This window comes from Trachymyrmex septentrionalis, unplaced genomic scaffold (genome assembly GCF_001594115.1).
Source record: "Trachymyrmex septentrionalis isolate Tsep2-gDNA-1 unplaced genomic scaffold, Tsep1.0 scaffold87, whole genome shotgun sequence".
Classification (NCBI taxonomy): Eukaryota; Metazoa; Arthropoda; class Insecta; order Hymenoptera; family Formicidae; genus Trachymyrmex; species Trachymyrmex septentrionalis.
Genome location: NW_017306059.1, coordinates 1,530,714 through 1,543,218, shown reverse-complemented (window position 1 = coordinate 1,543,218; position 12,505 = coordinate 1,530,714). Strand labels below are relative to the sequence as shown.

The following is a 12,505-nucleotide window of genomic DNA, read 5'->3' as shown; positions in this document are numbered from 1 at the left end:
ACAGCTTACAGAAAATTTACAACGTCTCGCGCCGCAATAACGCGCGGGTCTGAAATTTTATCATCGGTACGAATTAATTGCACATTCACGATTAGATACATTCGCCGGTGCTCGACAGTTCCTAATAAACGGTCCATCTTTCCCTCTCATTCCCTCTGTAATTGAAAACTTAAAACAATTTCATTTACATACGAAAGCGCCTTTGATCTTGCTAGAGTCAACAGTGTTGTACAAGTTTGGCTTAACTTTGTACGTATTACTTAGGATCTTCGGATGTAATTAAAGTGACGAGACCGGGGACGATGCTCTGTTGTTTTTTCGATTACCTTTAACGCGATATGGAAACGTTTTACTTACTTCCACGTTATATATAAATTCCAATTTCCTGTTTTAACGAGAGTCCACTTCATGTCCACGCTCTCTCAGGCAATCCACTTAAATAAATTAATGAACAAATATTAAGCATTCAAAGTATATCTTTGTAGAAAAATTCTTCCGAAATAGAAACGTAAAATTGCGAAAGCTAGATAATAGAACTTTGCAAGTTGGAGTAGCAACGTTGGTACGTAAGATGCGAAGTTAATCCCTAATTACCGGATCAAGGCTCGATTGGATCAATTCAATTCGTCGCTGCTCGATTAATCCTTTATAATCCTGTAGTATATATTTGCGTAGTATTATACAACGGGAACCATTTGCCATTGTATTATACCAACGAAACACTTTGTCGAAACAGAATACTTGGTAAAACGAAACGTATTCGACCGCTCAATTAGTACATATGAGAACAAAGCTTGTATAGAAAATTTCAAGAAAAGCGGTAGAGCAGAGTGTAGATGAAATTGCAACGGAGCTCCCGAGGGCTCCGTTGTAGTGCAGTCCGGGGATAATCGTGGCCGCCCTCGAAATGGCAAATGCAACAGTGGTATCAGCGTGGTCTGAAAATGTCGAAAACTTCGGTGGATTGTCAGCTGGCTTTAATGCGCAACGAAGCGTGTCAACGGGGTCCCATGGTATTATTACCAAGTCTCCCAAGCCGCACTTGTAACCATACACGAGAGCGCCGGAATGGTACCCGACACGCCCCGCGAACTCTTGAGCAGTTGCGCTCGCAAAGAGTTGATTAAAGTCACCGGTCGGTCGGTCGGTGCAACTTGTATTTTTTTTGACCTCTTCCTCCCTTCCTCTCTCTCTCTCTCTCTCTCCATCTCTCCCTCCCTCCCTCTCTCTTTCGTCGAACCCGAAGAGATTGGATCCAATTCAATGTTCCACGAAAGTGCTTTGTAATCGATCGAGCGAACAGCTCTCGCCTCGGAATGTTTCTTCCGCCAGTGTCAGTCTCACAGCGACAGGCAGATCCACCTCCGTCAATATTAGCGATGCTTGTTCGGGACGAGGCAACACTTGCTTAATAAATCGAATTATCCGGCGCTCGCGGGGTTCGTTAAAAGTCCATTTATCCGATGATCGCGCGTCGTAACTGGCGAACGTGAAATCACGAAATATCTCCTTTCCCGAAGAGACGTTCGTCAAACTGACTTCATCATCGATGACGAGAAATCGACGTATCTGCTTTCAGAAGAAATTTATCTACCGCACTTCTGATTAATTACGTCTGACAGGATAAACTAGAAACTCGTTTGCTGCAGTCGTAAACGGTTTACGATAGTTTCAAAGTAAATTGCAAAATATTTAATATCTCAACATCATTGACATATTCCCCTGTCTTATCTTAAATGCGTGGTAATCAACTTGTATGTTTTACGCACTCAGGCACTGTAGTATGAAATTTGAAAAAAATCATTTAATTAAGAAATAATTGACTTAATTAAAATGAAAGTAAAAATAATTTCGTCACCCCAAGAATGAATAAAGCAAGTAAAATGCCTATATGAGTATATCTCCGCGATTGTTGATTGCGTAAATAATAAATTTATAAAGCGATAAGATATAAAATTCGCAAAACAATTGGAATTGAACCAACGAAGTTAGCTGCAAACGTTTTGACTTTAAATTCGATTATTTCTCTCTGTTTGCGAATTATATCTTATCGCCTTAATAAATATATTATTTACACTCCAACAACCGCAGAGGGGCTTGTGTAAGTATTTAACTTATATTTGATAATAATTTATATTAATATAACGTACACATAAACGGTGCATTTATCTTTTCTTTTATATCAGGAATAGTCATTAATTGACACGCGAGATGTGCGTGCGTGTCGCGTTTTTAGAACAGCTTACGGTCACGGAGGATGCGATATCTCTTTGTAATAAAATAAGGTACGAAATTAATTGCCGATCGTTACCTGGAATGCCGCAGCAGCGTCGCGCGCGCGCTTCGGTGCCTTTATTCCGCTTTTGCCTGCATTTGATTTTGCCCGCGTAGAAAGAGGTACGGATGATTTCTGCGAGTTATTATGATGTTACACGGTTCTCTCGCTCTCTCGCGCGACTTGTATATATGCGAGAAGGTAACCGACTATACCACGGTTCGCATAATCGGCAAGCCGCAACGGTTACACGACGGCTGCGGCGGCGGCGGCGGCGGCTGTATGGATAGCGCACGTGTGAAATATGCATTCGCTCCGCGAGACAATGCAAGCGGGACACTAAATTCTCAATCGCGATAACTGTACTACGCGCCGCGGTGTATATAAAGTTCACAGTCGACAAGAGAGCGAGGTTCGTAATTGAGGGTACGGCTCCTTTTTTCATGCTCGACTTCCGTCGATCCTCTTCGCGTCGCGAAGCGCGAGCGCGAGATGTGCAAGTAACGGCTGTGCAACCAGCGATTAGCTGTTGCAATTAAAAAAAAAATGTGCTTTAAAGATCGCAATTACCGGCGAGGCAAATTCGAAGGGAAAAAAGTGCGCAAGTAATATAGAAAGAGCGGACGGAGACTTCTCTCTCTCTCTCTCTCTCTCTCGCGCGCGAGAGAGAGAGAGAGAGAGAGAGAGTTATCTTAATTAATCACGATTACGCCACGATTATGTCGCGAGCGATTACAGTCGTCGTGCACTTCGCGTCGCGTCGCATCGCCCAGTTTCCAACGGCTGTATAATCACTGAGAGATGACACAAATCCTGACTTGTATGTATGATTTAATGCCCGTCGTGAGTACCGCTTGAATTTCGCAAATCGCAAATCTCAACCGGAATAACGACTCGAGCGTCTTCTCGCGGGGATGGGAGCGATTTGCGGCTTGGGCGACTCAACGATTTGCGATAAAACGCGGCTGCTCAATGATCCGACACGACGGCGATTTGAATAGATCGTCGGTGTCGATTCGAAACACGAATCCCTCCTCGAATCCCTTCTTGATCCGTGCAAATGGCACGGCCAAGATGAACGATGGACGGCGACGAAGGCGTGCAAGTGGCATGTGCCGTTCTGGCAGATAATGCAAACAGAAATTCCGTTATACCGCATAAAGCATTGGCGACCAGATTAGCGGACGGCGAGAGGAGATGACGGTTGAAGGAGGTCGCCGAGCACGCCAAGCTGCATTCTCGAGGAAGCTGCTTTAACTACTACGCGAACGAGTTTAGCGAGCTGAGAAACGTTAGAAGCGGGTGGGATATTATGGCCGCGATCGGCGATCGTGGATGAAAGAGACGCACGAGGCTAAAGCTCCTCGCTTTATCACTCCTAATTCATTATTTTCTGCAGTAAAGACCTTCGCGGTTTTACGCGCATTAAAACTCGTCACTTGCCGGTCGTTTTATCGGAAAGCCGTTACTCGACGGTACTCGGGGATATCCTATCGAGTCGCTTCTTGGTCCCGCTTTAGGTATTATTGCTCGCGTAGTTGCTACCACTGCGAGTCTCCGAGAGAGAGAGAGAGAGAGAGAGAGAGAGAGAGACTTGCTTCGATTCGATCCGCGGTATAAAGACGTCGGCTGTATCAATTTTAATGACCGCTCTTTAATTTCAGTTTCCATCGCACCGCCGATTTCTCCGTCGTTACTTTACCCGAGGTCACGCGCGCGCCTCGTCTCGTTAAGTTGAATATACGAACAAAAGTGGGGAACAGGTTTATAAACTTCTTGCATAATCTCGCATTATCGCATGCTGCGAGCGCATTCAAAAATAGTTTTCGTCCGGTTCATTACTTATCCTAGCGAGATAGACACGCCTGATTCCGTTCCTTTCGCCACTCTCTATCCGCGCCCAGAAGTGCGGCCTGGAATATCTAGACCATTGAGATCTTACGATCTCTCGCCCTTCCGTTCGTATATAATTTCTTCCTCTTGCGCGCCTCTCTCGCGCGCGCGGCTCGCCATCGCGAGGGCTTGTAGAGGTATCTCCGATTTTTCTCAGTACATTAAATTATACTCGAGGGGACTGGTGGTTGACGGCCACGAGCCCGCCTTGACCAGGCGCTTTCAACGGAGAACATAAGCGATGCAAAGAGTGTTTCACCCGTGATATGTTGTTAAGGACTTGTTAATTACAAAAGTGGCAGAACAGGATCGGCAGATAGGAGCGTTGACTCGTTACCGGCCCCCATAGAGACGCTCGTCGCTACCACCGAGGATGCCGATCGCAATCTGCCCGACAAATTCGATGTTACGATTCGAATTTTCCCGTACGTATTTCGCTCCGATCCCTTTTATTTACGTATCAAGGATAACCGCTGGAACGTAGAAACTGTGGTCGAAGGGAAAAATGTTGGAACGCGTGACTAGCGTAATTGAATGAATGATGACGACACGACTGTGCGGCGAAATATGTGCCGGGTGAACTAATCGCGGATGCTGATTGTTTTGATTAGTCGTCGGAAATGATTTGCCGAGCCGAGAGTTAAATGTCACGCGCGCGATGATAACCGATATTGCGCTACGTTCTCATCAAAGAACAGTCCATCAAGAATCGATCGATCTATCTACGCGCCGCGGAAAGCTCGGCTCTCGCGCAAATGTTAGATCGCAGCTACGATCGTCGGTGAAACGGCGCTGCGCTGCGGAGTACAATGCGATTGCGAATTCCATGTGTCATTAACCAAACCGCAAAATGCCCCGGCAGCCATGGTATGTAGGGTGGGACTCTCGGTGCTTCTTTCACAGCGCTGCGCTACGTGCATATTCGTTATCGTGCGCGACACCGTTACGATGTACTTGCGTTATTTCTCCAATATCGCAATCGTCCTCGAACGGTGTACCACCACCGCCATCACCTTATTTCGCGCATCGATCGAATTGCCTGCGCCGCTGGGCCGTTACACCAGCATTGATTACACGACGATTACACGTAATCGCGGATCATGCAATAACATAACTTTCGCGAGCGTTTTCACGTAGCTACAATTTTCTAACGTGGTTCATTTAGCTTGCGCTCCTACGCTACTCGTGGGTATTGCATGCCATTCCCGCGACAAGATCAATGATCGTGTAATGGATAAATCAAATTCTTGAATTTTCTCAGTAATGCCGATTTTTTTTTTCTTCATTTTAAATTTAATACGTTCTTATAAAATGTGAGTTAGTCCACTGTTACAGCGAGTCTTAATTTATTTTTCATTAGCTATAGATTTTATTTTGAATGACGTTTGCATTGCTTTTTTAGTGTCTTTAATCTTTTTTGCAATAGTTTATCCGAGTTAGAAGTTAGAATAGCATAACGAAATAATTTAATTCAATTTATTATGGGGCGTAACACGAAATATCCTCTTAACTGTTTTCTACCAAATTGTCTCTTTTCTATTATCCTCAGGTAGATATTACTTATTCCGCAGATGCAACGGTAACAAGACGTGATGACAATGTATACAGACGTGACTCGATTAACATAAAGTATTGTTTTGTTCTCGAGCTACCTCAGAAAATGGCGCACAAAGGCCTGCATCGAAATAGTGGATTTAATTGTCATGCTGCGAATATCGCGTATACCGCTTTGTCATTTTATTGCATTAACTGAAAATGAGGAAGTGCATCGCATACCGTTTGTAAATTCGTTTTAATGCTTTGACATTTCTCTCGACAAGTACGCTTAAAACAAAAGTAATACCTTATTCGCAAATAGTGCAGTTTTAGATCGCATTGAATCGCAAGAAGAGTTAAAGTTAGCTCGTCTCTGTAAAAACATTTACACGTTTAACAGTCGAAAACTTTTTCAGCGATCTGTAGAACGTATAATTGAAGTTATATAATTCGGTATTATTACGATCTGCTTAGGGAAGGCAAAAATCAGAATAAGACAGAAGAATTAAAAACATAAAAATAGAATGTTTTATTATTCAGTCATAGCTTTTATTCTAGAATAATATCTTTTTGTGTCGGACAGTTTGCGGAACATGATAATCGCTTGCGAGGAAAGCTGAAAAGGACGATTTTATGTTTATACATTATATCTCGAATATTTGTAGCAGCACTTTAGTTTCTTTGCACATAACGCGCACTTTGAATTCGACTGTCGCATTTCGAATAAGATACGTCACGTAAAGTTTGTTTCATCTTGCGCTGACTGCATCTCGGCGTTTTCATAATGCTAAACTTATTACTGAAATGTGATTGAGCCATCTGTGCAATGAATATCAATGTACTGTCTCCCTGTTACGTATTCATAAAAATATATACGTACAATTTATCTTCCGTATGTACGAGAGACGGTACATATAAAAATAGAAATTTGTAGATCAGAGTCTCGTTTATTGATTCGTACATGTCCAGCAATAATGAGACCGTCGAATTCAAACGTAAATTCCACGCGACGCGCAAATTACGTTTTCTTAAGTTAATCATTAATCGACGGCAAGCGAGTTTCGTTGTTATACTATTATCTCTATTTTCATTCTCGCGTTATATATCGATGCATTTAAGTCGCATAAAAAGTCTCTTTATCGAATGGAACGGAATAAATAAGACTAAAATAATACTTTACAATGTTCGCGCCCAGAATTTTTCATTATCACCGTGGAGCGTCAGCTTTCACCGCTGAGACACTCATAAGCTCGTATTCCTGGATGAAATTCGTTATCAACCAGAGAGAGAGAGAGAGAGAGAGAGAGAGAGAGAGAGAGAGAGAGAGAGAGAGAGAGAGAAGTGTAAATACAATTAAATATACATAATAATTATAATTAGGAAGTGATATCACTGTTGGCGCAGCGGCGCTTGAGCCAAGCAATCTAAACAGTCGAGATTCAAACGGGTCCGAAGACGCTCTTGACTCGATGTTAAGCGATATTTTACTTTGAAGAATCGATCGTGGAAACACACGCGCGAGATAGCTACCGATATTAAAATGATTACGCGCCAACGCAGTACATTATATAATTTCTCGCCCGAGAAATCCGTCGCGGTTTGTCAATTGATTGCGAAATTATTTGCACTACAGTCGACAAATAATGGCTGAATTCAATGACCACAAATGGACACATAATGACGAGAAGCAGTGAATTTTAAGTACACGGCCAAGTACATTGGGCTACCGGAATCACGACGGGCTGCAGGCGCATCTCTTGCGTTTCACGATCACGGCACACATACACACGCACACACATACACATACACACATTCACAGATGTATACGCACCCATCGCGCGTAATCGTCGCACGTTCCACGAGCCGAATAACGGTGCCGGTCCGGCCCGTGATTCGCGACCGAGCGGACGACGTCCTATTTACAACGAGTTTCAGCTAACCACTCTCATCCAGACGCGCTGCAACAAATTTACAGAATCTGCGTGTGGCACACGCCAGTATACGTTTCCACGCGGAGAGAGCGCGTCTTAAATATTTTCTCACTCTTATCACACACCGTTTATATACACATGATTCCTTTATTCCCGCACCTTCGGTATATACGCTCGGTATTTATACATATAAAACCCTTCCGTTTGTATTTACACACTCTGTAATATAATATGATATTGCACACCATCCGAACACGCGTCTCGGAATCGCGCGCTTCGAGCGCGTACAAGATCCTCAACGTGAAGCTCGTGTTCCCTCCTGTTGGTATCCTCGCGGCTGAAAGCTCATTTAACACGAACGCACACACTCGACGCACTTGGATTTGACTACAACGATTCATATGTGGACGGATACGGTACGCGATCCATTGGACGTTCTGTTGTTGTGTTGCCGTCGGACCGGCGGCGGCTGCTGCCTCGTCCTCTGCGTCGCGCGCTGATTGTTCGGCACATCCGGCAACGCGAATCGCAGCTTCTCCCAGAAAAGTTTGTCGCCCCATTGCAGATACGTATTCGTCTTTAAGTACAGTCGTATGTCCGGATCGAGATCGCGCTGATGCACGTCGCCAACCAGCACGAGAATCAATCGGCGTCTTCTGTCCCTCAGCACTTGATGGTGCGCCGACTTGAAGTCGAAGCGGCACCACTCGGATTTGATGAAGTTTTCCGACAGCACCATTATCGTTCTTCGCGACGACTCCACCGCCTGGACGATGGTGTCGGCTATGAAGCTGCCGACTGGAAAGTCCCGATAGTGGAGGCACAGTTTGTACGAAGGATTGCCCATTTCGAGGACCGGCGCCAGTTCCTCGGCAACGAACGCTTCGTCCTTCGAGCTATAGCTCACGAAAGCGTCAAACAGTTTATCCCGGTCGTCCCGATCGACTTCGTGATTTCGATAGAATATCCGCACACCGAAACGCGAGTGAAACCACACGCGTAGCTCGTGGCGAAACACGAAAGCGAGCATGCACAGAAGTATGACGACGAGCGAACTGGCCGAAGTGGCCACCAGCAGCGGCAGATAATCCTGCAGGACCTGCTTCTCGATAATGGTCTTGGTGTAGTTGTGATGTATATCGTTGTCGAGACTAATCGTGCCGGTGCAAACGGCGCCGCTGCTCTCGTTGCCAACAGCAGCGCGCTCGGAATCGCCTAGCGGCGTCGCGCTCATCGGAAAGCCGAACTCGTCGTCCGCGAACACTTCGTCGCCGAACGCCTCGAACTCCGTGACGTTGTACACGCAGCGCAACGCGGCCGCGTCCGTAACGCGGATGCTCGGATCGCGCGACCACTCGCGATAACTCTGCAGGTAGTCGCACTCGCACGACCAGGGATTCCCAGCTAGACTGATCTCGATCGAATTCGGCAGCGACCATACCACCAGAGTGGTCAGACGATTGTTCTGCAACCGTAGTACTCGCAGAGAACGCAACGGCACGAACGTGTCATTGCCGATCGCGGCGATGCGATTGCGTTGCAGATGCAGCTGCCGCAGCGCATCCAGCCCTTCGAATTCGTGACCGCGCAGCTCGCGTATCCTGTTGTCCTGCAGGTGCAGATCCTCGAGGTCGCGCAGCCCGTTGAACGACCTGTTCTGCACGATCTCGATGTTGGACGAATTGAGGAACAGCACCTTGAGCTTCTTACGACCGATGAAAGCGTGACTCGACACTACGCGTAGATCGTTCCCGTCCAAATAGAGACGCGTCGCGTCCATCGGTATCTGTTCAGGTAGTTTATTGACGTGTCCGCCGTTGGAGCAATCCACCACGTTCGCCGACCACGACTGATCGTGATAACACGTGCAGTTGTACGGACACGTCATCTCGCAGTCGCACGCATCGAAGTCACAGCAGTGGCACAGAGCGAAGCAGTGGGTTTCGTATTTGCAGAGGAATTGCGAGTGGGATGCCTCGACCAACGGCACGAAGACGTGCTCGCGGTCGTACAAGAGTTTGCAGTAGATGCTTTCGAGGTCCATGACGCGCGGCTGCACGCGCGTCTGATTCTGCCGATTGACGCGCTGCAGCCACTCCATGGTGCAGTCGCACAGGTACTGGTTGTCGCCGATGTAGAACTCCGGTAGCGGTTGATCCGACGGTACTGCGCTGATGCGCAACGCGTACGGCTCGAGATTCCGTATCCGATTGCCTTTCAAGTCGACTCGCGTCAGATTTGGCTTCTTAAAGAACGAGTAGCTCTGCACTTTGGAGATGAGATTGTCGTTGAGGAACAGTAGCTCGACGCTCATGGGAATCGCGTTGCCGGTGATCTCCGTAAGCTTGTTCTCGCTCGCGTCGAAGGTGCTCAGCTGCAGTTGCGTCTCGATCTCGAAATTGTTGCCCAACTCCTTGATCTCGTTCGAGTGTATGTCCAGCCACTGCAGCCCGGTCGGTATCATCGCGTAGTCGAACCACTTGAGCTTATTGTCGCTCACATTGAGCCAAACGAGATTCGGCAGTTTGGTGAAGAGGCCGGTGATGTCGGTCAGCTGATTACCGTCGAGACGTATCGCCTGTAGATTCAGGTTCTCGTCGAAAGTACCGGGTTCGATGTACTGTATGCGGTTTCGCGAGAGATTCAGGATCTTGAGCTCTTTGATACGATCGAAAACGCCTTTCGTGAGATTGCCGATATGATTTTCGGTTAATCGGAGCCCGTACAGCTGCGCCACGTGGTCGAAGGTGCCGCTTGGTATCTCGGAGATGAGGTTCTCGCCGAGGTCGAGAGTGCGCAGGAGGGGAGTGGCTTTCAATGCGTCTGGCACCGATGTCAGCCGATTACCGTTAAGATGAAAGTCCTGTAGGGACGAGGCGTTTCTCAGAGAGCCCGGATGTATCGTATGCAACCGGTTATTGTCCAACGAGAGAAGACTGAGCACGTAAAGACCACTCAATGTAGTGGCGTCTATGACAGTCAATTGATTGTCGCTGAGCAACAACGTGTGCAGGTTGTAGAGCGCCGAGAACGTATTTTCCGGTAGGCTCTCCAGCAGGTTTTCTTGCAGCCGTAGTATTTGTAGACTGTACAGATCGCGAAAAACGGTTGGATCGAGACGCGCGATACGGTTGCTCGAAAGATCCAACACCACTAAACGCACCAGACGAGTGAACGTAGCCGCGTTCACCCATTCCGCTGTTAACTCGTTGTGCGAGAGATCCAATACTAACAGCCGTGACAATTCGCTGAATAAACCGGGCGGTAAGACGCTCAACGTATTGTTCCTGAGATGAATCTCCTGTATGTGATCCTTGGCGTCGCTGAAGAGCTCCGGCGGCAGGCTCGCGAGCCGGTTGTCGCCGAGTCTCAAGATGGCCAGTGACGTGAGGCCTTCGAACGCGCGATCCGCCATGAAACTGATGGCGTTGCATCGCAGGTCCAGGCTGTGCAACCTTGTCAGACCAGAAAACGCCGCGCTCGGCAAAGACTCGACGCTGTTGTTGCTGAGATCCAATTCCCTGAGATTCGTTAGGCATCTCGTCGCAGCGTTCAAGCGGAAACCCGTGATGTCCCTGAGCCGATTCCTCGTCAAGTTCAGGACCTCCAGATTGATCAGGGGACAGAGCGCGCCCTCCGGTATGCCCCACATGTTGTTTTCACCGAGATCGAGCTTCTCCAATTGCCGAAGCTCGTCGGTGAATGCCCCGGCGGATATGTCGAGCGCCATTGCCGACCAGTCGGTGTTGTGCGTCCTCACGGTGAGATTGCGCAGTTCCCTCAGACCTTTAAACGCGTCATCCGACAGATTGCCGATCTTACAATACTCGATCACGAGCTCGCGCAGCTCGACCAGCGGCCTGAAGCTCCCGGCGCTCAGCGAACTCTGGTAGAATAGCGCGTCGCTGCATTCCAGCCGCAGGCGCACCGTGTGCTGCGGCTGTATCACGCTGAAGTTCGTGTTCTCCAACTCGCTATTGATGGTTCGTAGACGACACACGAGCGACACGTCGTCCTCGGCGTCGCCGGTCGTGACCCACTTGCATTCGTCCGGTGCCTTGTATCTGAGCGCCTTGCTCAGAGACGCACCTAGGACACCGAATATCGTGCCTAGTAGTATGGCGAGGAAGGCAGGACTACCCCGCATCTTTCCGCCGCGTTAATCACTATTCCATCAATGTGGAGTGGCCCCCCTCTCCTAGGGGTCTTCCTATCTCTATTGCCAACTAACGCCACTCGTGCGTCTCGTGAAACCGGCGTCGATCCATCTAAACCACCACCGAGTCGCTGCAATTTCACCTCATCACGTCATCCATATCACTCTCTCTCTCTCTCTCTCTCTCTCTCTCTCTCTCTCTCTCTCTCTCTCTCTCTCTCTCTCTCGCGTTTCCTTGCCTCGGTCGACAGTCAATCTGTCGGATGACCTTTTGCACCTTGCTCTTTGCACTTTACGATCCTGGCGGTCTCATCCTTGGCGATTCGTCTCGTAAAGAAAGAGAGCGAATTGTTCGAACGACGCGAGCGCGCGTGCTAACGGGACGAAATAAACGCGTTCGCGAAAGAGAAGAAGGAGAGAGGAGCAGGTTCAGCGACCCTGAGATTATCGCCTCTCCGACGGTGAGAAAAATCTCGTGGACAACGAAAAGTCACCGTTACAGGTACGACGCGCCCGTGTAGGACTCCGGTAGGGCCCACAGTTCTACCAGGACTGGTTAGCGGAGGATTGTAAGGCCCTGGCGGACTCCGTTACCCTCTCCTCCTCTGCCGTTGCCGATCCCCCGACTGCTACCTTCCACCGCTCACCACTCCGCGGTCGTCCTTCCTTCTCCCACCTTGTTCCTCGCCTTCTCCTCGTCGCCGTCGCCGTCGC

General features: G+C 48.0%; 2 protein-coding genes across 2 annotated transcripts in view; one reads left to right on the top strand and one right to left on the bottom strand.

The window, feature by feature from the left end:
* LOC108755429 (lysine-specific histone demethylase 1A) overlaps positions 1–12,505 on the top strand; it is a 114,746-nt gene that overhangs the window by 55,969 nt on the left and 46,272 nt on the right. The window lies entirely within an intron of this gene.
* Positions 7,199–12,292, bottom strand: LOC108755428 (toll-like receptor Tollo). The gene has a single exon (XM_018498415.1). It carries the CDS (start codon positions 11,780–11,782, stop codon positions 8,033–8,035), a length of 3,750 nt encoding a protein of 1,249 aa, XP_018353917.1. The 5' UTR covers positions 11,783–12,292; the 3' UTR covers positions 7,199–8,032.

Bases quoted from the DNA above. Each gene is read 5' to 3' on its own strand.
- LOC108755428 (XM_018498415.1), bottom strand. From the start codon at position 11,782: ATGCGGGGTAGTCCTGCCTTCCTCGCCATACTACTAGGCACGATATTC.